Below are 27,848 nucleotides of genomic sequence, written 5' to 3' on the forward strand. Positions count from 1 at the left end.
TGCGAAGCATTATTTCCAGAAGCTCTTTTTTTCCCTTTTCCCAATCTCCTCCGCCAGTCAGGAATCTTCTCCCCAATGTGCCACGCTGCCAGAGGGAGTTAGCTCAGCAAGAAATCCTCAAGCTTCTTTAGAAGAAAGCCATCCAAGAGGTCCCCCCAAGACAATGGGGATCCAGAACTTACTCTCGCTTTTTTTTGGTGCTGAAGAAAATGGGGGACCTTCGTCCAATCCTGGACTTAAGCGAGTTAAATTTCTCCATCAAGAAGTCCAAGATGTCCTTCTACTCTCATGTTGCAATATTCTTAACCTTAGGGAATTGCTGCCTGCAGCACCGGACATCCGGCCAGTATACCAAAGTCTTGAAAGCAGGGTACGACATTGCATGTAAGAGCCATAAACTGATGCCCGCTATATCTGTGTGTTTCAGATGTCCACTCACCAGCTCCAGTAATCCGGCAATTGTTTGACTTGTGATCCGTTCTCAACTATCATTCCTGGCTGTCTGCATTCAGATAAATATGCTTGTGGGTTTTTTCTTGTTTCCTTGCCTTTTTCATATGCATGTCATCTAGGAAGGGAAAGTTCTGTTGTGGAAGACAAATAAGGACACGCACGATCAGTGTTTACTAGGGGCAGGTCACGACTATAGGTCCTGTGATATTTGCTAATCCTTTGTCCCCAATGCCCTTAGAAGCTGTCTGTCAGCTTTAAATCTCTATTTGGAGAATCAGCGCCTCTGACGTTTGGCGCACAGGATGGAAGGCGGAGCGGGTACCTCCAACGAGCCGCCAAGGATGAAGGCTAAGAAAGTTAGGCCCGACGTCCAAGCTGTGCTTCTAGTGTCCTGTGAGATTCTTGAGGTGAGTGTCAGTCCAGGAACGCTCCAGACTTCGGGTAATTCGCTGTTACTGGGAACCGAAACAGAAACCGGTACAGCAAATATCCAGAGTACATCCGCTGAGGCCTTACAACCATCAGCTCCAGATGGTGAGGGAACCACGGCTTGTGGCATCAGAGAGGCCTTCTGCAGCATTGCCATCCACTCCAACGTCGGCACCCAGGCCTACTACTGCTCCTTCTACTTCCTTAAAATGAAAACAGAAGGAGAAACACAAGGCTAAGGACCCTACTCTAGACTGGGAGACCTTCTCCCAGTCTCTTTTTCAAGGCCTTTCAGGTATTCCAGACCCAGATTCCCCAGTCAGGCCAACCACCTGTTTCATGGGAAGAATCAGAAGAGTAGTCTTCCTCCTTAGATGATTCCCTGATCTACTGTTCTCAGATTGAATCCCCTAAGGATTTTGCTACCCCTGAAGAAGAAGAATCCCTCACTCCTGACTCCCTCTGGAGAAGATTTCTCCTTTGGGGATATTATTTCCCTGCTTAGGCAGCATTTGAAGTGGGAGGTCTTAGATGTCTCTGAGACCAAGAAGAGATATTTTGAGCTCCTGCAGATGGAGCAGCCCTCACCATCTGCAGTTCTGCCTTTACTTCCAGCATTCCAGGATGCCTTCCTAGCTGATTCCCAGAGCCCAGAGTCACAGCCTCCTGCTAACAAGAGACCAGACAGATTTTATAAAGTGACTGCAAAGAAGCAGTATCTTTTTAAGAATCCTTCAGCAGATCCTGCTGTTATTGCAGTTTCAGCTGACAAGTCTTCCAGGCTGCTACCTTCATCTTCCCTTTTCCCCACTGATTCTTCTTCTTTTTTCGGCTTTTCCCGGTTAGGGGTCGCTACAGCGGAACTCCGGATCGCTAATGATTGGCAGTAGATTTTTATGGTGCCGAGGTGCCAGCCCGATGCTCAACCTTTAATGAAGGCACACCCATTCACACATGTTTTTGAATGCCACTCGACAGTGGGGAGGACATGCAGACTCCTCACAGAAGGTGCTTCAGCCAAGAATCGAGCAGGAGAACCTCTTGCTGTGAGGTGACAACACTACCGCAGCACCACCATGGCTTCCTTTTTCCCACTGATAAAGACAGTAAATTTATGGATAGGTTGGGAAAGATGTATACTTCTTCCACCTTGGCTATAAGAGCGTTTAGCTACCAGACTCGTATGGCAAAGTTTGCTCTGGATTCCCTCACCAATGCCTCTACTCTGCTGTTTGACATGCGTGACTCACCAGCTAAGGCTCAGCTGAATACCCTTATGTCCACGGTATCCCAGGTGACAAGACACTTTCGATTAAGTGTAGCTATGATGCTGTTGAAGCCTCTTCCAAATTGGCTGCTTCTGGTTCTGTCTTAAGGAGGTTCTTATGGTTGAGACTACAAACTTTGCCTTTGGATGTCCAGGCTAAATTGTTAGATGCCCCTTTGGATAAATCAGCTCTCTTTAGAGCTGCCTCTGCAGAGTGACTTAAGTCACCACAGGGAAAAGGAAAAGACTTACAGAATCTGAAACATTTATTGGTTTTATCTGTTTCCATACTCCATAGGAACTACCTCCCCCAAAGCCTAGCTTTGTCAAGAGGCAGTCCTTCCATTCTTCTTGCTCAGTCCAGGGGACGAAGACAGTCTAGGAAACAAACTGCTCTGAGAACTTTTTCCACCTCAACAGCTTCTTCCTTTTGGAGGCAGCCAGACCCAGATAGAGCTGCTCTGCTGTGATTGTCTTCCCTTGCCCACCTCCACCCCCCTCTCTATACGCCTAACCCTATCCCTACCATCCTGGCAGAAAATTACCCCAGACAAGGGGTGCTCTCCATCTCCGAGAGAAGATACTTCATGACTTGGTGGGCATCTCTACCATTTCAGGGAGTTCCTCAACCCCCAGCAAGTCAGCTTCCACTCTTTTCCCACTGTTCTGAGCCAGCTCCTCTCCCAGGGCACTATAGAACTAGTACCCCAGGATCAGTTAGCTAAGGGGTTTTATTCCAGGATGTTTTTGGTTCCAAGAAAAGACCGTCCTTGGAGACCCATTCTTGACCTATCCTACCTCAATCTCTTCCCCAAGGTGTCTACTTTCAAAATACTCACATTGTAGCACCTGCTTCCCCTTATTCCTCAGCAAGCCTTCATGGCCTCGCTTGATCTGAAGGATGGATACCTTCACATCCCTATTCAGCCCACTTGCAGGAAATTTCTTCATTTTTCAGTGGGTTGCTCGCATTTTCAGTTCTCTGCCTTGCCCTTTGGACTCTTCACAGCCCCGAGAGTATTCACCAAATGTCTATCCCCAGTCATTGCATATTGCAGACTACAGGGCATACAAATTTATCCTTACTTAGTCGATCTCCTGATCCTACACCAAGATTTCCTCACCCTGTCTCAACACTTAGATTTGGTTTGCAGGATCTTGCAGAATCTAGGTTTCACTGTGAATTACCGAAAGTCTCAAATGACTCCCTCACAAGATCTTGTTTTCCTGGGGTGCAGGATAAGGTTATACTTGATGTCGGTCTTTGTCCCTGTCCAGAAAGTGGAATTGCTCTCCCAATTCTTCCACTTCCTCCTACCACTACCAACCATCTCAGCCAGAGAATTCCTGAGAATCCTAGGATTTATGACCTCCTTGATCCCTGTGATCCCTCTAGCCAGGATGCACATGAGGAAGTTTCAGTGGGTGTTGAGAAATTCTTGGAACCAACACTGTTCATCCTTGGAAACAAACCTTCCTCTCCTTCCCTGCTTAAAAAGGGAACACACATGGATCTCAACTGTCAGATTCCTGCACCCAAACAGCATCTTTCCACAGATGCATCAGATCTAGGTTGGCTGGCTATCCTTCACAGTACCAACATCCAGCACAAAGTGCAGGGTGAGTGGTCCATTCAAGAAAGAAAGGACCACATCAGCCTAAAAGTGCTAAGGACCCCTTTCCTGGCAATGCAGGCCTTTCAAGAGATCCTTCTGTCAGGCACATTGAAGGTCATCACAGACAACATGACAGTCCTATGGTACATAAACAGGGAGGAGCAAGATCCTGCCCTCTTTGCAGTCTGGCAGTTCAGATCTGGTCCCTGGCAACAGCACTACAGATTATTTTGCTGGCAGTTTACATTCCATCAGAAAACAGTGTGATGGCAGACACACTGAGCCGGAGCTCAACACCCTCACACGAATAGATGCTTCACAGGGAGGTATTTCTGGATCTAGTTCACAGGTGGAGGTATTCCTCGGGTAGATCTGTTTGCCTCCTCCCAGAACAGACAGATGCCCCTTTTTTGCACAAGGCTTCCCAACCACAAGCCTGGAAGGCAGACGCCTTCTCCTTTTCATGGAAGAGAATGTTCCTATGTGCCCCCCCCCCCCCTTCCATTTCCACTGATTCACAAAGTCCTCCTAAAAATACAGAAGGGCAAACCAAAAATCCTGTTGGTGACTCCCTTCAGGTCAAGACAACATTGGTTTCCCCTACTTTTCATTCTAGCCCAGGGCAATCACCACAGGTTCCCTCACAGCTTCAACCTACTCACACAAGACAAAGGAGTCTCTTATTCATCCCCACCTTCTCAATCTCAGTCTGACTCTGTGGGTAATAGAGTTCTGATCCCCTTCAGGCACCTGTACTCAGAGGATGTACTCAGTGTTCTGCAGGAGGCCAGAAAACCAAGTACTAAAATAAATGATTTATTTAAATAGAAAATATTCACCCATTGGTGCTTTAAGAGTAAACAGGACCCATCCCAAGCTTCTATTCCAGTGGTCCTTTCCTACCTGTGTGAGTTACTGCATTCAGGGTTGACTTATTCTTCAGTAAAAGTGCATCTCTCTGCCATTTCATCTTGCGTTCCCTTGACTCCACCTCTGGCTTCCAGATTAGATGTCAAGCTGTTTCTAAAAGGGGTCCTTCATATTAGACCTCCTTGTAAGCCCATTTCCCCCACCTTGGGATCTTAACTTTGTGCTGGAAAAACTTATACTAGCTCCCTTTGAGCCAGCCCATTCTTCCTCTCTTAAATTTTGGACTTTGAAAACAGTCTAGTTTGTGGCCATCATTTCTGCCAGGAGGGTCTCTGAGATCCAAGCCCTTATGGCTTCACCTCCCTACTTTGTTTTTCATAAGGATAGGGTTTTCCTAATAACTAACCCTTCCTTCATGCCAAAAGTAGTTAATGAAATATCCTTAAACCATGCCATTAATTTGCCTGTCTTCTACCCTCAGCCACAGAAATCCTCAGAAAGGACTTTGCATTCCATGGATGTTCATAGGCAACTGAGGTTCTACTTAGACAAGACCAAACCCTTCAGACAGTCTGATCAACTATTTGTCTCCTTTCATCCTAGGGCCCTAAGTAAGGCCGCCATGTCTAAACAGACAATTGCTGTTTGGATTTCTAAGGCTATAGCCTTTTGCTACTCCTTTCATGGGAAACGCTTGAATTTATCTATCAAAGCCTATTCCTCTTCATCAGCCTTTTTCAAGGGCATTGATTACTCTTCTGATGTTCTTCGTGTTTCACTGTTGCAGTCATCATATTTGGGTTATCTGCCTGCAGGTAGCCCTCAGCCAGCCTGAATACTGGAGTCTTTGGATTTCTGCGTCGGATGCTGTCGCTTCTTCCCTGATGTCAGGTTATCAGGGGTATAAAACATGGAGCTGACGCCATTACATCAGTCTTTCTTGCCATGCGGTGCCCGAAGAAGAAGCAATTCGCAAGTGTCGGTCGGCCGTCTCCTGAAATTTTCTTTTTCGAGTTTCAGACCAGAAGTCTTCAAAAAAGATAAGTACCCCATTGGGGATCCTTTTTCTTGCTCTTACCAATGTCAGTAAAAGTTAACAATTGTCTTACCTGTGGAAAGCAAATACCTCATAGAGATTTTCACTCTTACTGCATCCCCTGTTTAGGCTTAGACCACGATGCCCCTCGCTGTCGGTTTTGTGCCTTGTTCAATGCCTGAACTATTTGTTGTCGGGCTATTTTTGCAGCCAAATACTTTTGCACGTGATCTCCATACTCCGAAATGGCTTTGTTAAGCCATCCAACTACCGATCTTCCAGAAAAACGTAAGGATAAAGACAGAGACAGACCGCATAGGTCCAAAACTGCCGATGACGCTTCTGTAAATTTAGTCGCCAGTTCACCGGTACTCACTGAGGCACTTTTGCAGCCCTTGATACCCGCTATTTCAAATTCGCAGGCCTTTACTGAGACCCATTCGGAGTCCGATATGCCGCGAGATGCTTCTTCGACTATGGAACCTGCAGATGTCTCTACCTTGGCTGGATCCTTCTGATTACCAGGATTTGCCTTATCTACTTATGAGGATTCTGATGCAGAGGATTCCATTCCCTCTGCTTCCCCTCCAGAAGATTTCCTTTCGGTGGAACCTTGCATACTCTTTTTGGAGCATTTCTGCTGGGAAAGCCAGGATTATTCTGAGTCCAAAAAGAGACTTAGGGAATTCTTACTCCTGCCTCAACACAGGCCTTTAGCTATCCCTCCTGTTCTGGACATTGTAGATGATGCTTTCTTGGAATCTAGCCTTACCCAAGACACTTTACCTCCAGCTCCCAGAAAACCTGACAGGTACTACAGAGTACCTGACTCTCACAAGTTCCTCTTCAAGAATCCTTCTGCGGACCCAGAGACCATCTCCCAAGGACTAAAATTCGTTAAGGCTATTGCTGCCAAAAGTCCTACCCCTTCTGATAGGGATTCTAGAGCCTAAGACAGATGGGGTAAGAAGGTATACACTTCTGATACTTTGGCCATTAGGGCTTTAAATTGCCAGTTTCATGTGTTAAAGTATCAGTAGCATATTATGGGACTACTTAAACAGAAAATGATGTTGATTCCTGACTGTGATGAACACAAAGACTTGCAAGATTTAATGCATTCCGCAGAACAAGTTGGTAAACATACTTTGCAATGTGGTTTTGATGCTTTAGAAGCATCTTGCAGGGCTGCTGTCACTGGGTCTGTACTTAGAAGGTATACTTGGCTTAAGGAACAAAACTTGCCAGATCATGTTAAAGCTAAATTATCGGATGCTCCCTTAAACCAGGACCACCTTTTTGGCAACAAAGCAGAAGTCGTCCTCAAAAGGATGGAGGAAAAAGCTAAATCTATGCAAACTGTTAAAGATTTCCTACAAGTACAGCCTCCCAGATTCAGTAGGCATTGGCCTTCAAATAACTGGTCCTTTCCAGTCCCTTCCAGGCCTTCTCAGTCCAAACCCAGGAACAGCAGACCACCAAGGCTACAGTCTCAGGCTACACACAGATCTAAGCAGTGGGGGGCTCCCACTTCCAAAGCAGGGAGTAGTAAGCCACCCCCTATGGAAAAATGGCATAATGACTTAACATTAACCCTTCCAAGCCCTACTCAACTACCTGCTCCCTTAGGAGGAACACTCACCCTGCATGCAAAAAACTGGGAACTCATTACCCAGGACAAATGAGTTTTGAACATAGTTTCCCAAGGCTACAGATTCCACTTCCACATACTACCAACCCCAAATGGTTGGCCAGACCTCCCCCAAATCAATCTGCAGAGGCCCAACAGCAGGTTCTCTCTCCTCTCAGTATCAAGGCTATTCAACCTGTCCCAGCAGAACAAGGAGATAAGGTTTTTATTCAAGACTTTTTCTGGTACCAAGAGAAGACAACTCCTGGCATCCTCTCCTGGACCTCTCTATTTTTATTTTTAACATTTATTTAACATTTGTTGACCGGGAATGTCCGACTAAGTTCCACAGAGCCTGTTTTCAGCGGAGGCCCGGGGAGAAACGCTCCAGATGCATGCCTTTGGAATTCTATTCTCAACACCTTTCTGGTGGTTCCAAAATTCAAAATGCTAACTCTTCAACAGCTTCTTCCTATGCTAGCCAAGGATGCCTGGCTGGCAACCCTAGACTTAAAGGAAGCTTACCTGCACATCTCAATAAGAGGATCCTGCAGACAGTACCTGTGTTTCAGGGCGGGCTCCATGCACTTTCAGATGTTCTTCTTCACTGTTGCAGTCATTACATTTGGGTAATCTGCTGGCAGGTTGCCCTCAGTCGGCCTGGGTCCTGCATCAGTTGCTGCCTCCTCTTCCATGACGTCAGGTCATCAGGGGTCTAAAACATGCAGCCAACGCCATTTTATTCAGTCTTTCTTGCCACGCGGTGCCCGAAGCAGAAGCAGTTTGCAAGTGCCGGTCGTCCAACTCCTGAAATTTTCGCATTCAAATTTCAGAACCGAAGTCTTCAAACAAAAGCTAAGTACCCCATTGGGGAAACTTTTTCTTGCTCCTTACCGGTCAGTAAAAGTTAATAATTGCCTTATTTGTGGGAAGCAAATACCTCCTAAGGATTTTCATTTGTACTGTATTCCTTGCCTAGGCCCAGATCACAACGTGCCTTGCTGTCGGTTTTGTGCTGGATTTAACCAATGCACTGTTAAGCGTCAGTATATTTTTGCTTCTCAATATTTTGATTCAAGATTTAATTATCCTGAAATGTCGTCTGTTAGCAATCAGACTACCGGAGTTCACAAAAAACGCAAAGAAAAAGACAGAGACAGAGAGACTGTCGAGGTCCAAAACCAACAACGAAGCTTCTCCTAAGCCAGTCACCAGTACTCAGTGAGGAGCTTTCGCAGCCCCTGATACCCTCTACTTTTGAGTCGCAGGCTTCTACCGAGACCCATTCGTTGTCCGGTATGCCGCGAGATTCTCAAGAGTGTTGAACCCATGGATGTCTCTCCCTTGGATGGGTCCAGAGCCGCTGAGCAGGCACCGGCTTCTGAGGGTGTTTTCAGTCCTCAACATTTTTATAGTAAACTGATGCCAGCCTCAAAAACAAGGTCAAAAACATCTTCTATGTCTAAAAAACTGATGCATGAGCCAACATGCTCAGGCCCCTATGCCTAAAAATGGCTGAGGATTTAATTACCTTGATCAGGGGTTCCCAATCCCCCCCCGCCAAGAGGTCTAGGCAAGGCAATGATTATGAATCTTCAGATCAGGTTTCCATGTCCTTCTCTTCTGCATTTCTTGCTGCTATGACTCTGCTCACTATGACTGTGACCCACCATTTTTTTAACTTCTTGTTTAAGCAATTCAGAGGGGCAAAGAATATAAGACCCCCCCTCCTCTCCTACTACATACTTCTCAGATCTCAATTTTGTGAGAAACTCACTCTAACTACAACCTTGCAACTATACCTTCTGGAAGTTTGTAATATTTAAAGACTGCTTTTGTTTTTTGTTTACTCTCTGCAAGAGGGTTTCTGAATTACAGGCCCTTATGGCGGTTGAGCATGTACACAGGCAGTGCTATATTATTTGAGCAGAACTAAAGGGTTCAGGCAGTCTCAGCAGTTATTTGTTTCCTACTTGGAGTTCAGTGCATACTTTCTCTAAGCATTATCACCTTCCACTTTACTCTAAATCTAGGGCTGGTTTTGCCACCTATGACCATAAGATGTTGTAGACATCCCACCAGTCCTGATCCAATACCTCCTCCTCCTTCCCTCTGTAGTTAGAGGCGTTGTGGGTTGGGTCTATTTATATATATTGTACATATGATTAGTGCAAGGGTGGTTGCATCTGGGGCAAGAAAAGACTGAGCAGCAATGTGGATCTTCGAACAACTACATTTATGGTAGGTACAAAACTGTACTTTCTTCTGATTCCTCTTCTGATCAGGAATTTTGTATTCCTCTGTATGAGGATTCTGATGCAGAGGAATCCATCCCATCTGCATCTCCTCCTGAGGATTACTCTTTTGTATACTTTAAGGGAACATTTTCACTGGGAGAGTCAGGACTTCTCTGAATCAAAAAAGAGGCTGAGGGATTTCCTCCTTCTTCCTCAGCATAGGCCTTTGGCAATACCTCCTGTATTAGACATTGCTGATGTGTTTTCGGAATCAAGCATGGCTCCTGATTCCCTGCCTCCGGCTCCTAGTAAGCCAGACAGATATTACAGGGTTCCTGACTCCCACAAATTTCTATTCAAAAATCCTGCTGCTGATCCTGAGACTATTTTTCAGGGTCCCAAGGGTGTAAAGGCCTCTACAGCCAAAAATCCTGCCCCCTCTTGACAGAGATTCCAGGGCGCTGGATAGATGGGGAAAGAAGGTTTATACGTCTGCAGCCTTGGCAATCAGGGCCTTAAACTGCCAGTTTCATATGCTTAAATATCAACAGCATGTTATGGGCTTACTGAAGCAGAAAATGATGTTGATTTCTGATTGTGTGAAAAATAGAGTTACATGAATTATTGCATTCAGCAGAACAGGTTGGAAACCATACTTTGCAATGTGGTTTTGATTCCTTGGAGGCCTCTTGTAGGGCCGCCGTTACTGGATCTGTGATTAGAAGGCATGCCTGGCTCAAGGAGCAAAATCTGCCTGATCATGTTAAAGCTAAATTGTTGGATGCCCCTTTGCAACATGATACTCTGTTTGGTAATAAGGCAGAAGAGGTTTTAAAGAAAATGGAAGACAAAGCTAAATCTATGCAAACTGTAAAATATTTCTTGCAGGTGCAGCCACCCAGGTTCAGTAGACACTGGCCTACTAAAAATTGGTCCTTTTCTGTGTCCAACATCCAACAGAGCCACACAAGGCAAATCCAGGTGCTCAGAAGGCTCCAGATACCAATCACAGGGTTCTTACAGGTCAAAGAAATGGGGTGCCTCCACCTCCAAAACTGGAGGAAACAAAGCACAACCCTACAGTAAGCAGTCTCAATGACTTTCCTCTACCATCACCAAGCACTTACCTTTTGGCAGCCCCCTTGGTGGGAAAACTAGTAATTCATGCTCAAAATTGGCAGTTAATTACCCAGGACAAGTGGGTATTAAACATAGTATCCCAAGGGTACAGATTTCATTTCCATACTTTGCCAATTCCAAACGGATGGCCGGATTTGCCACAAAACCAGTGGGCAGAAGCCCAGAAACATGTCATGACCCATATGGATATGGGGGCTATTCAACCGGTACCAGAAAAGGAAAAGGACAAGGTTTTTATTCAAGACTTTTCCTGGTACCCTGAAAAGACAATTCATGGCGTCCAATACTGGACTTATCGATTTCGAACACGTTCTTGAACATTCCAAAATTCAAAATGCTGACTTTACAACAGCTACTGCCTATGCTAGGCAGGAATGCTTGGTTAGTAACTCTAGACTTAAAAAGGCATAACTGCATGTCCCAATAAGAGAATCATGCAGAAGATACCTCCGCTTCAAAGCAGGTTTTTTGCATTACTAATTCTCTGCACTGCCCTTTGGCTTATCTACTGCGCCCAGGGTCTTTACAAAGTGCCTGGCACCAGTAATTGCATTCTGCAGACAAAGAAGCATTCAAATTTATCCTTATCTGGACGACTGTCTCATTCAAGCAGAGGACAAAGACACTCTTCTTCAACATCTGGCGTTTGTGAAAAGGCTTCTAGCATGCCTAGGGTACACCATAAACGAAAATAAATCGCAACTGGTACCCTCTCAAATAATTACATTCCTGGGTGCAAGCTTGAATACAACTGCCCAGATGGCTTACCTTACGCCAGACAAACAAAGGCAACTGACAACATACTTCAAACAAATTTCAACAAAAACCCAGTTATCTGCAAGACAAATTCTGCAGGCTTTGGGGTCCATGGCATCCTGCATTCTACTAATTCCATATGTGAGACTGCATATTAGGAAACTTCAATGGTACCTAAAAAGTTTATGTAGTCAACATTGTCACAGTCTGGAAACAATGATTCCTCTCATTCCCTGCCTACAACAGGAGTTTCTTTGGTGGGCAGAGACATGTCACCAAAACAAGGGACTGTCATTCACTCTACCCCCTGCCACCCAACCCTAACTACAGATGCATCAGACTATGCTTGGGGGGCCCTCCTGGCGGGGAGATGCATTCAGGGAGCCCAAACCAAATGCATTTGCATATCAACCGGAAAGAGATGCTAGGTGTTGAGAATGCTCTGACAGCCTTCAAGGACTTACTTCATCCAGGACAACTGCTGATAAAGACGGACAACACCACAGTTATGTGGTACATAAACAAGCAGGGGGGGTACACATTCCTACCCCCTTTGCAGACTAGCCATGGCCTTGTGGAACACAGCCTTGACTTGCCAAATACATCTTCAAGCTCAATTCTTGCCAGGAAAACAAAATACTCTGGCAGACGACCTAAGCAGAAATCTTATGGACCCGCACAAATGGAAACTGGATCCACAAATGTTCAGCATGTTAACACAGAAATGGGGGAGCCCAGACATAGATCTATTTGCCTCTCCCCAAAATTATCAGTTGGACAAATTCTGCACAAGAACTCAGCACAAAAAAGCATGGAAAGTGGATGTCCTGTCCTTCAGCTGGAAAAACCTATCAGTCTATGTCTTTCCCCCTCTGCCTCTACTCTCCAAGGTCTTACTAAAAGTCAGACAGGAAAAAACAAAAATGATCCTAGTTGCTCCGAACTGGCCTCGCCAGCACTGGTACCCACTTCTAAGGAATATGTCTCAACTTCCTCCATGGTACTTGCCTCAAATCCCTCATCTACTGTCTCAGCAGAACAATCAAATTCTGCACACTCAGCTCCAAACTCTGAATCTTGCAGCATGGCTGATCAATGAATTCTTCAAACAACACCTCTCAGTAAATCTGTGATGGATGTCATTTTGGAAGCCAGAAGGCCTAGTACTAGAAAATCTTATGCTGATAAATGGAAGAGATTCTGTGCTTGGAACCAAGCACAAGGAACGGACACAGCAAAGCCCAATATTCCTCAGATTTTACAATATTTGACTGAGATGCTTGACAAGGGCCTGTCTTTTTCTTCAATAAAAATCCATGCCTCTGCCATCTCGGCTCATTACAACACAGAGCCTCCCTCTTTTCTCATTCTCTCCTTAAACAGTATCTTAGAGGGGCCAAAAATTTAAGGCCTCCCAGAAGATCACCTACTCCTGCATGGGACCTCAATTTTGTGCTGGAAAAACTCACCCTGCCTCCTTTTGAACCAGCAGCTACTGCGGATATAAAATTTCTATCTTGGAAAACAGCTTTTCTCTTGGCAGTCACTTCAGCAACAAGGGTTTCAGAACTACAGGCTCTCATGGCAGTGGAGCCTTTTATTATATTTTACCCGGACAGGGTGTCCCTCAGGACCAATCCTTCTTTTATGCCTAAGGTGGTATCCAGTGTGGCTCTTAACCAGACCATTCACCTGCCAACATTTTACCCAAATCCGCCGAACAAGGGGGAGCGGATTCTGCATTCATTGAACATGTGCAGACAGCTAAGATTCTACTTAAACAGGACCAAATCTCTAAGAAAGTCCGAGCAACTACTGGTAGCATTTGCTGCAGGGTCAGAGGGGAAGGCTATATCAAAGCAGACAATTTCTAAATGGATAAGCCACTGCATTCATTTCTGCTACTTGCACCATGGTAAACCTGTGCCCAAGGGGATCAGATCACATTTCACCAGGGCTGCCTCTACTTCAGCAGCTTTTCTCAAAGGGGTTCCAACCAAAGACATTCTAGAAGCTGCTACTTCACAAAGCATTATCATTTGCCTCTCTTCTCCAAATCCAGGACAGGCTTTGCCACTGCAGTCCTGCAGGGGCCTATAGCCGCTCCTAATGCTGTTTAGTTCCATCTTCCCATCCATAGCTTTGGATTCTACCCAAATGTAATGACTGCAACAGTGAAACACGAAGAACATAGTACAGCTGTGTACACTTACCATAAATGTAGATGTTTGAGTGTATTCACTGTTGCAGTCCTGGCTACCCTCCCTCCAGCCCCCTGACTTCTCTCTTGTTTGGTATATTTATCTTTTCTTGTGTATTTGCTTTTTGATGGGGGTATGAACCATATCATACAATTGCTTCCTATTTTGGGGGAACCTGACATCTGTGGCAAGAAAAACTGATGTGATGGTGTCGGCTGCATGTATTATACCCCCAATGACCTGACGTCAGGGAAGAAGCGACAGCATCCAACGCAGAAATCCAAAGACTCTGGTATTCAGGCTGGCTGAGGGCTGCCTGCAGGCAGATAACCCAAATGTGATGACTGCAACAGTGAATACACTAGAACATCTGCATTTATGGTAAGTGTACACAACTGTACTTTCTGGAGGCAGCAACTTGGTCCTCGGTACATACCTTTACCAAGTTGTTAGAAATTGGACTCGATTTCCAGGGCTAGAACAGGGTTTGCTATGTCCATTCTGCAGGGTCACATAGACTCTGCTTCCCTTCCTGCCTAGAGATTTTTGGTACTCTCCAGGATTGAATACTGCAACATGAGTATAAAAGGATGTAGAATAATTGTGTAAGAACTTATCATAACCATACATGTCCTTCTCTTCCATGTTGCAGTATTCAGTCCCACCCACCTACCCCCTTCTCTTTTGACCATATTATAAACTGGATCCTTTCCCTGACTACTGGCTTTTGTGTCTGGCGGGGGCTTTTGTACTACCTTTCTCCTCCTATTCCTGGGGGCTTTCTCTGTGTGGCAGCCAGTTCTGAATTGGGTACGTGCAAACGTCACAGATATAGCCAGAGTCAGTTTATGGCTCTTACATGCAACGTCACATGTACCTCTGCTTTCAAGACTTTGGTATACTAGCCGGATGTCAGGTGCGGCAGGCAGCAACTCCCTAAAGTTGAGAATACTGCAGCATGGAAGAGATGGACATCAGTGGATGTTCTTCGTGTTTCACTGTTGCAGTCATTACATTAGGGTAATCCTGCTGGCAGGTTGCCCTCAGCCGGCCTGAATTCCAAAGTCTTGGCTCCTGCGTCGGCTGCTGTCACCCCCTCCCTGTAGTCAGATCATCAGGGGTATAAATGAAGTAGCTGACGCCATTTTCTTCAGTCTTTCTTGCCGCGCGGTGCCTGAAGCAGAAGCAGTTTGCAAGTGCCGGCCGGCCGACTCCTGAGATTTTCGTGTTTGAGTTTCAGATCCGAAGTCTTCAATAAAGCTAAGTACCCCATTGGGGAAACTTTTTTCTTGCTCCAGACCGATGTCAGAAAAAGTTAATAATTGTATTTCCTGTGGTAAGCAAATACCTCATAAGGATTTTCATTCTTACTGTATTCCTTGCCTAGGCCCTGATCACAACGTTACTGGTTGTCAGTTTTGTGCTAGATTTAACCAACGCACTATTAAGCTTCGGTATGATTTTGCTTTAAACTATTTTGGACGCCAGTTTAATTATCCTGAAATGTCGTTGGATAGCCATCCGACTACTGGAGTTTACAAAAAAACGCAAAGAAAAGGATAGAGAAAAACAACCCAGGCCCAAAAATGGCGACGAAGCTTCTCCTAAGCCAGTCACCGGTTCGCCGGTTCTCAGTGAGGCGCTTTCGCAGCTCCTGGTGCCAGCTACTTTAGAGTCGCAGGCCACTACCATCTCCCACGTGGAGTCGGCCATGCCGCTGGGTACTCATGGTATTGGAGCCTCGGATGCTAATCCCTCAGATGGGTCCGGAGCCGCTGAGCAGGTACCGACTTCTGAGGGTGTATTCAGACCTAAACATCTTTACATTAAAGCAACTTCAGCTTCAATGACAAAGGCTAAAACACCTTCTAAAGCAAAGAAACAAACTCAAGAGCCATGTGGACAGGCCTCTATGTCCAAAAAACAGATGCTCAAGATGGCCGAAGACTTGATTACCGTGATCAGGGGTTCCCATCCCCCACCTGATAAGAGGCCTAGGCAAGACACTGACTATGAATCTTCAGATCAGATTTCTGTTTCTTCTGATTCCTGTTATGATCAGGAATACCCCCCCCCCATGAGGATTCTGATGCTGAAGAATCTGTTCCTTCAGCATCTCCTCCTGAGGACTATTCCTTTGGGGAAACCTTGCATACAATGAGGGAGCATTTCCATTGGGAGAGACAAGATTTCTCAGAATCTAAAAAGAGGCTCAGGGATTTTCTTTTACTACCTCAGCACAGGCCTCTAGCCATTCCACCTGTGTTAGACATTGTAGATGATGGTTTTTCGGAGTCTAGTCTGACACCTGACTCCTTACCCCCAGCCCCTGTTAAGCCTGACAAATATTACAGGGTTCCTGACTCTCACAAATTTCTTTTTAAAAACCCTGCTGCTGATCCAGAAACTATTTCACAGGGTCCAAACGGAGTTAAGGCTTCCATGGCAAAAAACCCACCCCCCTCTGACAGAGATTCAAGGGCACTGGATAGATGGGGAAAAAAGTTTTACACATCTGCAACTTTGGTTGTAAGGGCCTTAAACTGTCAATTTCATATGCTTAAGTATCAGCAACATGTCATGGGATTGCTTAAACAGAAAATGTTATTAAATACTGAATGTGCAGAAAACAAGGAAATGCAGGATTTATTGTATGCAGCAGAACAAGTTGGAAAGCATATTTTGCAATGTGGTTTTGATTCTTTGCAGGCCTCCTGCAGAGCCGCAGCTACAGGTTCTGTAATTAGGAGGCATGCTTGTCTAAAGGAACAAAACCTGCCTGATCATGTTAGTTAAATTACTAGATGCACCTTTACAGCATGATACTTTGTTTGGTGTTAAGGCAGAAGAGGTGTTAAAGAAAATGGAGGACAAAGCTAAATCAATGCAAACTGTCAAAGATTTTTTACAAGTACAGCCACCTAGGTTTAGTAGACATTAGCCTACAATAAATTGGTCCTTTCCTGTGTCAGACAGACCTCAAAGGGGCAGACCCAGACACCCTAGGGGCAGATCCCAGCCGCAAAGTTCTTACAGACCCAAGCAATGGGGTTCTTCTACCTCCAAAGCTGGAGACGATAGATCACAAACATACAGAAAACGGCCTCAATGACTTCCCCCTGCCTGCACCAAGCGCTTATCTTCTGGCAGCTCCCTTAGGGGTAAAATTAGCACTTTTTGCTCAAAATTGGCACATCATAACCCAGGACAAGTGGGTTCTAAATATCGTGTCACAAGGCTACAAGTTCCATTTCCATACCCTGCCAAAGCAAATGGCTGGCCAGATCTGCCAAAAAATCAATGGGCAGAGGCACACAAACAAGTCTCATCCCTCATGGACATGGGGGCCATTCAACAAGTACCAGAGCAAGAGCAGGGACAAGGTTTTTACTCAAGACTGTTCTTGGTACCCAGAAAGGACAAGGCCTGGAGGCCGATACTGGACCTATCTATTCTGAATACTTTCCTGAATATTCCAAAATTCAAGATGTTGACCTTGCAATAGCTTCTGCCCATGCTGGGCAAGAATGCTTGGCTTGTGACTTTGGACCTAAAAGAGGCATACCTGCATGTTCCAATCAGACAGCCATGCAGAAGATAACTCAAATTCAAGGCAGGTTCAATACATTACCAATTTTCTGCACTGCCCTTTGGCTTATCTACTGCGCCCAGGGTCTTTACAAAGTGCCTGGCACCAGTAATTGCATTCTGCAGACAAAGATGAATACAAATATATCCTTACTTGGATGACTGTCTCATTCAAGCAGAGAACAAGGACAATCTTCTTCAACATCTGGTGTTCATGAAAAGACTTCTGACATGCCTAGGGTACACAGTACACGAAGAACATAGTACAGTTGTGTACACTTACCATAAATGTAGATGTTAGAGTGTATTCACTGTTGCAGTCCAAGTTACCCACCCTCCTTCCCCCTTTTTTCTTTTGAATCTTACCTTTCCTTCTCTGATTTATACTACCTATATGGTGTATTTGCTTATAGATGAAGGTAACATTTACATTGGTGTATTTATATAAAGTTTGGCTACCCTTTTTGGGGCACCTGACATCTAGGGCAAGAAAAACTGAAGAAAATGGCATTGGCTAGTTAATTTATACCCCTGACGTCAGGGAGGGGGCGACAGCAGCCAACGCAGGACCCAAGACTTTGGAATTCAGGCCGGCTGAGGGCAGCCTGCCAGCAGGATTACCCTAATGTAATGACTGCAACAGTGAATACACTTGAACATCTACATTTATGGTAAGTGTGCACAACTGTACTTTATGGTAAGTTCTTACAGAACTATTCTTTTTGGATGGTTACTGTCCAGTCAATCGTGCCCCTTTTGCACAAGGATGAGTAAATGTGCTCTGTGCTATGTGCTTCAGGATGTGTACAATCATAACAATAGAATGGAGCTCCGGGAGCTGTTGGGTAGGGGCCATTTATTACCAATTTAGGACCCTGCCCTTTGGTCTCACCACAGACCCCCCCCTCCCATGTGTTAACCAAGTGCATGGCAGGGGTGGCAGCTCACCTGAGACTTCAGGGATTCCAGATGTTTCCATACCTCAATGATTTTCTCCTCACAGCTCCCACAGAGCATCAAATGGTCGCAGCCCTTCAGTACCTTATTCACCTGTTCAACCAGCTAGGAATTATTGTGACTCTACCCAAGTCGAATCTGATTCTGATCCAAAACCTGGAGTTCATTGACATCCAGTTAAACATTGTGACAGAGATTGCAGCATTACCTCTCAGGTGTGTACAGCTAATACTATCTCAAGTTCAGTACCTTCCAGATCTGTCTTGTCCCCAGGTCCACTTTTTTCTCAGGGCTCTAGGGTCCATGGTTGCGGCAACCTATCTGGTGCTGTTGGCCAGGTTCTACATGAGGGTTCTACAGTGGACTCTAGCAGTCCAGTGGCATTCATTGTCGCATCCAATGACAGCCGCCATCTGCCTCCCTCGTGTGTGCAGGCGTCATCTTCTTTGGTGGATTCATTCTCCCAATCTCCTCGCGGGCAGACCTTTTTCTCTCTTCCTCTCCCCAGTGCTATGGTGACCGCTGATGGTTCCCTGCTGGAGTTGGGGGACATTGCCAGGGAAAGACGGTCCAAGTTATGTGGTCCCCCACAGAGACCGAGTTGGACATAAATGTACTGGAGATGAGAGCAGTTCTTCTGTTATTGCAAGCATTCCAGGGCTGCCTTCCTCTGGATACCATTGCAGTGCACATGGACAGCGTAGCGGTCGTGTGGTATATCAACAAACAAGGGGACACACGTTCTTATCTGCTTTGTCTCGACGCCATGAGAGTGTAGGAATGGGTGATGTCCTCTGGGCACTTTCTCCAACGCACATTCCTGGAGAGACCAGCGTTCTAGCTGACAAGCTCAGCAGAGCTAACCTGAGTCCTCATGAGTGGCCCCCAAATCCCTTGGTGGTGAGAGAGATCTTCCTGGGCTGGGGTCAACTGACCTGTGATTTGTTTGCCTCCCCTCTTAATCACAAATGCAGCAAGTACTTTGCTCTGATCTCCCCAGCTGGGGAGTCCCCCAGGGATGCTGTAGTTCATGATTGGCCTCCGGGTCTCCTTTATGCTTATCTTCCTATACTTCTCATTGCCAGAGTACTTCAGAAAGCTCGAGACATCAGGCTTCCTTGATCTTCATTGTCCCTTTCTGGCCTTGGCAGGTGTGGTTTCCCTTCCTCAGGCCTCATCTGAAGTACCCTCCTCGGGTACTGGATCCCCTTTCGGATCTGATATCCCACCCCTCTCATCTTCGATCCAAAACCTTCAGACTGTTCATCTGACTGTGGCTTGTCCACTTCCCATAGCTCTAAACCAGCCCAGTCTTGCCTCTCCCATTAGGAACATCCTTCTGGCCTCTCAGAAGTCTTCCACCAGAAAGGTCTATGGTAGTAAATGGAAAAGATTCTCTATTTGTGCAAGCAATGGAATCTGGATACTTTTTCAGCTCCCATTCCAGACATCTTATTATTCTTATCTTCTCTCTTTCATGATGGAGTGAGTTTCTCCACTATTAAGCTGCAGCTGGTGGCCATCTCTAATTTTCACGTTAGCGACGAACTTAACATTTTCTTCTCAGCTTTGTAAGGCCTTTCTCAAGGGTGTCTTCCTGCTTTGGCCCCCTGTCAAAGATCCCTCTCCTCTTTGGGACCTCTCATTTGTGCTGCAGTCTCTTACACAGAATCCTTTCACGACTGCTGCTACTTGCAACATTAAGTTTTTGTCCTGGAAGACTGCCCTCTTTGTGGTTATCACATCAGCAAGACAAGTTTCTGAATTGCAGGCCATCTCCATCAAGCCTCCATACATGATTTTTCACAGAGGCAGAGTGGCTCTCAGGACTAATCCCTCCTACTTGCCCATGGTAGCCACTGAGACAGATTTGAATCAAACCATTCACTTGCTAGTTTTCTTTCCAAACTGTTCCAATAAAGGAGAGTATATACTGCACATTCTTGATGTACATAGACAATTCCAATTCTGTTTAGACAGGGCTAAGAGCTTTCGCAAATCTGGCCAACTGTTTGTGGCTTTCTCTGTTTAACGGACTGGGTCAGGCATTGTCCAAAATTACAATTTCTCATTGGATTTCTCAGTGTATCGCTGCAGTTTATACCTCTAAGGGATTGACCTTATTAGGACCTGCCAAAGCTCATTCCGCTAGATCTGTGGCTATGTCAGCTGCATGTTTAGCCCAACATTCGTTAGATGGCATTTGATTTGTGCTGCAGCCACCTGGTCTACTCCTCACACCTTCATTACTTATTACAAGCTCGACCTAGTGTCCAGGAACAGGGCTTACTTTAGCTCCACAGTTCTTCGGCATGTTCTTCCTTGAGGCCTCCCAGGATTGTATGGTAGCTATTCCTCCCTCCTTCCCAATTATTTTGGATCTAGAGGAGGTGGACATGTATTGTCTGCTGATTCCGGTCTACTCTGGCTGTTTGCTGACCCCGGGGCAAACTTGATCTGAGGGGTTAGAGAGCAGTAAGAGATTATGGGAGTGGGAGGAGCTTGAGCCTGGGATCTGTCTGAAAAGATGCTGGCTCGGATCCGATGTCGGATCCTACGACCCTAAAGTGGTGAACAGTGACACAGGATAACACAAATGCTAAGTTATAGTAAGTATATAACTCTTTTTCAATTAAATTCATTCATTAATTAATCAGTTAGATACATAATTAATAAATTAAATTCTAATGATAGCTGATAATTGACGATCAGAAAAGAACCTGACATCTGTGAGTGTACTTGAATTTCTTAATGATAGTATCTTTTTTTATCTCTTTTGAGGTAAGGTAGTTTAAGTTATGAGATTGGTTCGTGGGTGTTCTTGTTTCCCATAAACAGCAGCATCGTTTTTTTTTTTTTGTTTTGTTTTTTTTAATTACTTTGAGCTGAAAACTGTGGTCCTAACACCAGTGCGTTGTGGGCAGTTTGGCTCTTTTGGAGGATATGGGTGTCATCTTTAGAATCAATGACAGTTCCAAATTTGATGTCATCAGCATGCTTAGCCAAAGACCCTAAACGTTGGCTTGAATATCAGAGAAGTATGTGTAAGAGAAGAATAGACCTAAAACTGAACCCTGTTGTAGGCTATTGGTGGCCTGTCTTTTTTGTGAGAGTGTGCCACTAATCATTACTGTGCATTATTGAAAGTAATTTGCAAATATGTTTATTATGAAAATAAAATCCAACATTTTAATTGAACCTAGACAGAATAAGGCTGCATTTGTAATCCTCATACCCCCCTCCCCACTTCAGTAGATTACATTTGTTAAATGTTTAAGGCAACAGCAGGATTAGCAAATCTGTGAATATTCACTCGGTTTTGGACTGTTTTTTACCACATGCTTTGTCTTTACTCATTTGTTTTTATCTAAATGTGATCAGAGGCTGTCATAAATGTTACTGCAGAGGTGGTGACTTTTTTGCTGACTTAATATAATAAAGAATACAAGTTAAATAATCTGCTAAGGGTCAAGACTGTATGCACTGTAAACTAAGTAAACACAAAGTTATTTTGTGTATAGAAGCATCTGTGGACAATTTACTGTCCTGTTTCTCAAGCTTAAAGTAGGCAAGTGAAATATTCTGAATGGTTTATGTCTACTTCAGAGGGGAGTGGTTCTAGTTTTAGGCACCTGACAAAGTTGTTGTGAATCTGTTCTTGTATAAGTATTAAAGTACAGCATAGTTAATCTTATTAGTGCCACAGATAGTTCTTTATTTTTTTAATCACATGTTGGGTGACATCTCTGTCCTAAATTGTGTGGTATGAGTTTGAATTTGAAAACATCAAGGCTTTTTCTTGTTCACTCAAACTGCAGTGATTTGATTTGATGTCACATTTTCAGTTTATAAATGTAAGGGTGCAACAGCTGTCATATAATTATTTTGAAACTTTTTTGGTATTCTAGAACCTTCTGGCATTTTTGTGAAGAGCATTACACAAGACAGTGCAGTTGATCAGGATGGGAGGATCCATGTTGGCGACCAGATTATAGCTGTAAGTAACAATTCAGTCATTTTTAATGCATTCTCTTTCTTAGTGTTAACGTATGCATATATGTGCATGTGGCACTGGTTCTTTTTAAATATAAGCTGTTAGTTTTGTATGTCATTTGTATAGAAATTCAAATATATGGGCTTTCTAGCTATATGGAGCAACAGATTGTAGCCTTCTTTAGTAGGAGTATTCCACCAGTGACTCTCCAAGTATGTCTTTCATTAATATGGGTAAACAGCCAGTGAATGTGGGAAAGTATCAGGCTTTCATAGGTAAGTACTAAGTTAGGTGATATTGTGGGATATTTTTAAGTCTAGCCAATTTCTCTTTCAAAGGTGAGAATCAAACCCTGTACATTTATTTTTTAACACCTTTACTTGAGTTATCACTTAAGATGCAGGCAAACATACATTTCTATAAATGAAAACAAACTATATTAACATGTTCCCAGTTGCATGCATTATACATCACATATGTTCTTTTGTATAACTGTCATCAGTCCAATGTTACATAAATTGCTCACTTTCTGCCTTTCCTTAAACCTTGTTCCTCTTCTAGATCATTATTCTGCATGTACTGATCCCACAATTTTCATTTATTATTTCTGTCTAAATTGCTCCTACCCTTTTCTAAAGATCCTTCTTCCAGTTCTTTTACCTATGTTACAATATTCAGAATTTCAAATCCAGTTGATTTAGACTTTGATTTCCATTGTCTACAAATTGCTTTTGTGGCAGCCACCAGAATTAAACTTAACAAAACCTTACTATGTCTAGGCAATTCAGATCCCAGCTCATAAGAATCATTTCCTTACTTACACCCATTTCCTCACCCAAAAATTGACAGAGTACTCTGTAAGGAATTTTGGAAGTCTTCCAACTCATTTCACTACAAAAAAAACATATGATCTAATGTTGTCTTCTCCACCTGGATTCAACCCGTGGGCTGTTGGATCCAACTTGGATCCGAGACCATCCATATACCATAGAATTCAGCCTGTCGAGCTCCACCTCCTCTACCCATAGTCTATCGGTTCTTAGGACTACTTAAGATCTTGTTGGCCGCCATTCCTGGACAGCAGAATGATATGATCAAGTGCTCCACCGGAGTATATCTTTTTTTCCCCAAAAAAATATTTATTTATTTACACATATTACAAAGGCAATCTTACATTTATATAAATGAAAAACATACAAAATGATGTCACTTTAGTTGCAAACCATTTACATCTCTGACACTATTGAAACAGCTGTAGTTGTAAACATTATACATCACCTATAAATCATCCAGTCATTGTCAGTTAAGCATTATATGGCTCATTCAAATCCTGCCTCTTAAATCTCATTCCTGCTCTGCATATATTGTTCAAAAATCAACAACAGTTGAGTGAAAAACCTTTATAATAACAACACAAAGTTTTCAGGTTAAAAACCCTTTTTCAATGTATGACAACAGGTATAATGAAACCGCCCATATATATACACATAAAACAAATCATATGACCTGCAGCCATGGTCACATGATTCACATACAAAATGTTTGTAATCAATATTTAAAAATAAGCATTTTAACAAATTCTTACAAACGTAAAACATATTAAACATATTAAAACACATGTTCATTTTAATCTAGTTTGTTGTATTCTAGTTAGAATAGGTCCTAGTAACAACCAGGGGAGGTGATTTGTCCAATTTTTTGGACCTCAAGGAATATGAATTGATAGTGAGGCTCTCCGCTGATACACCCCCTGGATTAAATGCAGCATTATCCTTAAAACCTATTCTAACTAGAATACAACAAACTTTGTGCTGCATATATTGTTGCCATGATTCCCATTTCACCTATGCAGTTTGTGCTTTCCCTTTTCTAAAGATCCCAATTCCAGTTGTTTTATCTGTTACTATATTCACTACTTTTTATAAAGTTGGTCTAGACTTTGATTTCCATTTTCTAGTAATTGCTTTTTTGGCAGCCTCCATAATTAGACTCCAAGGTTTTACTATGTGTAGGCAATTTTAATTCTGTAGCATAACTCAAAAAAATCATCTCCCCAGTCAGTCCAACCTGCTCACCCAGCATCTCCAACAGAGCGGTCTACAGGGAATCCCAAAAATCTGCCCGCTCATTACACTCCCAAAAAATATGTTCCCAGCCACCTCTTTCTTGCCCATCACACCTCCAACATTTGCTGTCTGCCTGAGCAAAAATGTTTTGGCGTCTACTTGGGGTATAAAAATATCTGGGTCTATATTAGATGAACGAATGTTCATCTTAGCGAACGCTCACATCAGCGAAAATCCAGGAACTCGATACTGAGCCCCCCACACACCCCTGCTAAATATATATTCCAACTCAGAGATCGCACTACAGTGAAGAAAGGGCAAATATTCCCATCTTCACTGTACCATAATCTCACAATTGCGGTTTCGAATTCCGCAATTTTCACTCATGTGCATTCTCTAAGATGAACTTTTGGTTCATCTAATATAGACCCAAATATCTATGTAAACACTTCCAGGCAAAGATCCGAAATCTTCTAGACTTTGATGTATGTTTGGGAGATATACATATATCCCCCCCAATGTCTCTTTGTGACTTGTTTATCCAGTCTCTCTTCCCAGTCCTTCCTCAGCTCCTCTGATTGATTCTTATAATTATCATGCAGTGTTTTATATGCTTTACTAATTATTCCATTTTTAACGGCAGCTTATATTCTAGATTCTATTAAAAACTGTGCCAGTGCTGGTCTTTCATTTAGAAGCCCCTTATTTCTTTCTCTTTGCCTGTACTCTGATACCAGTCCTTGATAGGGAAGGCAGTCTTTAACCTGCAGTCCAAGTACATTCTTGGCCTCTTCCCATTCTGTTGCCTTTCCCATTCTTGTTATTTGCTCCCAATACCTTGGTTTTGGCAGTTTTTTCCAATACATTCCAGCCCCCTCTTACAGTTATCTATATCCCTGACCACAGTCAGCCCTATTGGCAAAATCTCTTTTCTTCATTTTCATGCTGGTTTGGTTCTGAGAAGACTCCCTGCTATTTTATAAATATAATACTCTGTATGATTTTGGTTGTTCTCCTTAAGAGTCTGCATCCAAAATCCCAATCTCTCCTTATCTCTTGAGCTTCCTCCCTGTGTCAGCATCATTCCTTTCCACTTTGAATTATAGTTTTGTGCTTGTGCTATGTATAAGAGACTTAACTGTATTTCTGTAAAATACCCCCTCAAATTAGGTAATCCTAGTCCGCCTTGTTCTGTTGGTAAAATCATCTTATCCCACTTGACCCTTGCTGTCTTCCCTTGCCAGATAAAATCCTTCAACTCTTTTTTAATTGGTATCCACAACTTCTGCTCCAGTTGATAAAAGTATGCCTGACCTGTGTATAAGACTAAAGGGACTAAAAACATTTTAATTGCTTGTATCATAGTATCCATATAACAAAACTTCCAGTTTCTCAATTTTTGTATTATCTTCTGTTTAGTCTTCTGTTTAGTCTCTTCCCACATATCCTTAGCTGCCACCATCACAGAGTTATCTCCAATCCATACTTCTATATACTTTATTTTATCATGTCCCCATAAATATGGATATTGTTGGACCAATTTGTGTGTGGGTACCTAATTTACTGCTTATTTCCTTTGTTTTAGCTTCATTAATTTTGTATCCCTAGCAGATTTGAAACTGTCTTAAAATATTCCACAACACTGTAATGACCCTTTCTAGTTTTGTCATGTATAAAATAATGTCATCTGCAAACAGAGCCCGCTTTTCCTGACTACCATACCAATTATATCCTTGAATTTTTGAGTAATCTGATGATGCCTTTGGTTTGTTAACTTTGGCGAAAGCACTTAGTAGTTCGTATTTTTCTGTGGATGTCAGTATTGGAATTGTGGATTATTGAGCATTAAACCGTCATTGGCTGCATTGTTTAGGTGTATTTTTCTTTTTTGGATCTGATAGATCTTTACCCTCTTAAGGTATTACCGTTATCACCACCTTCTTTCAGGATGCTGGTTCTTCTCGTCTAAAAATACTGTTAAACAAAACCTTCCAGATCTTTATCAGTTTTTCCTTCTAACTTCCAAACTTGCACAGGAATACCATCTATTCCTGGGGACTTTCCTGTAGATTGGTTATACATTACTTTTCTATCTCATCTCTTCCTATCCTGTTAGTAATTGAGCGTCATCTGCCTCTAACGTTGGCATATTTAATTCTTCCCTAAACATATCCATTTGTACCTTTTCTTGATTTCCATGTTTCTCTGCTTTATACAAATTTTCATAAAATTTCCAAAATATTTTTAATACTTCTACAGGGTCTCTTATTATCTTCCTTGTTATAGGCTCCCTAAGCTTCGTGAATCCCCTTTCGGCTTTTTGTTGCCTGAGTTATTGTGCTAGAAGTTTTTGTGAATAGAATTATTATCAAAAAACATTTGCTTAACAGCAATCTTTCTAAACTCGTGCATCGTATTGAGGTAATCCTTTATTTTCTGTTTAGCATTCTGCACTTGCTCTTTTTCTTGTTCTGAGAGATTCCCCCTATTTTGCAATACTTTAACATTTGTCAGTCCCTCTAAACAAGTCTTGTTACTGTTTATTTCCAACCTAGTTTTAAACTCCACTTTAATTTTATCCCATTCCTTAGCTATGTTTTCAGTAGATAAATCTATCTTCTCTAGTAGCTCCTGAATTAATTCCATAACCCATTCCTTAAATCCCTCTCTTTTCAACCGATAGGTGGGGAAGCGCCAGTGTCTCATTTTCATTTCATTACCTTGCGTTTTTATTTTAGTTATTTTTGGGGCATGATCTGAAATAGTTATTAGGTACATTTCAAGACCTTCAATTAAATGCTCATGTTCTTGTGAGATATAAAATCTATCTAGCCTAGCCCAGTTTTTGTGTCTTGGTGAATAATATGTAAATTCACTCCAAACTCCTAGTACTGAATTCACATGCAAACATTTTCACAAATTTCTTCAGAAATCTACCCTCCCTTGTTATATTTTCCCTTCTAGGCCCCCCAGACACATCTTCACTGTTGTAAACTAAATTCCAGTCTCCACCTAGTAATATTGCTTGCTGAAGGCTGACTGTTTCTCCCAGAATTTTCTTAAGCTCTGTTATAGCAGTTTTAGGGGAGATGTAAATGCATGCCAGTGTAATCCTCCTCCCTAGCCGCTTAGTACTATGTATCTTCCATTATTATCTGTTTTTTCCTCTTCTATCACTATTAGAGCTCCTCTTGCAATTAATATAAGTACTCCTCTTTTCCTTTGCTCCAAATATTCTGCTGAATAACCATCCTGAAAACCTTTCTTTATCAAATTCACATGTTCAGTTCTTTCCAAGTTTGTCTCCTGTAGTATAGCTATTTGCACTCTACATTTTTTAATATAGTTCACTACTCTTTTTTATATTTATCTGTTAGACCATTCAGGTTGAGAGACATTACAGAAAGTACCATTTTCTTATATTATTGCCACCTTTTATATATAACTGCTCTTTTGCTAAATGTCTATTTCCAGCTTTTATGTTGTGTGTATGTACTGTTCAGCAGTTGGTCTTTTATAAATTTGTTTCATGTCATATCCACTTGCGCCCATGTCACATCTCACATAACTTTTGTTTTTTTGAAAGCTCTCAAGCAGAACAAGTACCC

At 43.1% G+C, this 27,848-nt stretch overlaps 1 protein-coding gene across 8 annotated transcripts in view; it reads left to right on the plus strand.

Annotated features, from left to right (window-relative positions):
* Positions 1–27,848, plus strand: part of MPDZ (multiple PDZ domain crumbs cell polarity complex component) — a 3,829,210-nt gene that overhangs the window by 949,898 nt on the left and 2,851,464 nt on the right. For all 8 annotated transcript variants that reach the window (XM_044061234.1, XM_044061239.1, XM_044061240.1 and 5 more), the window contains exon 10: positions 22,089–22,177. In XM_044061234.1, the coding sequence (XP_043917169.1) occupies positions 22,089–22,177 (89 nt within the window). The remainder of the gene's footprint in view (positions 1–22,088; positions 22,178–27,848) is intronic.

Source organism: Protopterus annectens, chromosome 2.part0 (genome assembly GCF_019279795.1).
Source record: "Protopterus annectens isolate FY-2018-M chromosome 2.part0, PAN1.0, whole genome shotgun sequence".
Taxonomy (NCBI): Eukaryota; Metazoa; Chordata; order Ceratodontiformes; family Protopteridae; genus Protopterus; species Protopterus annectens.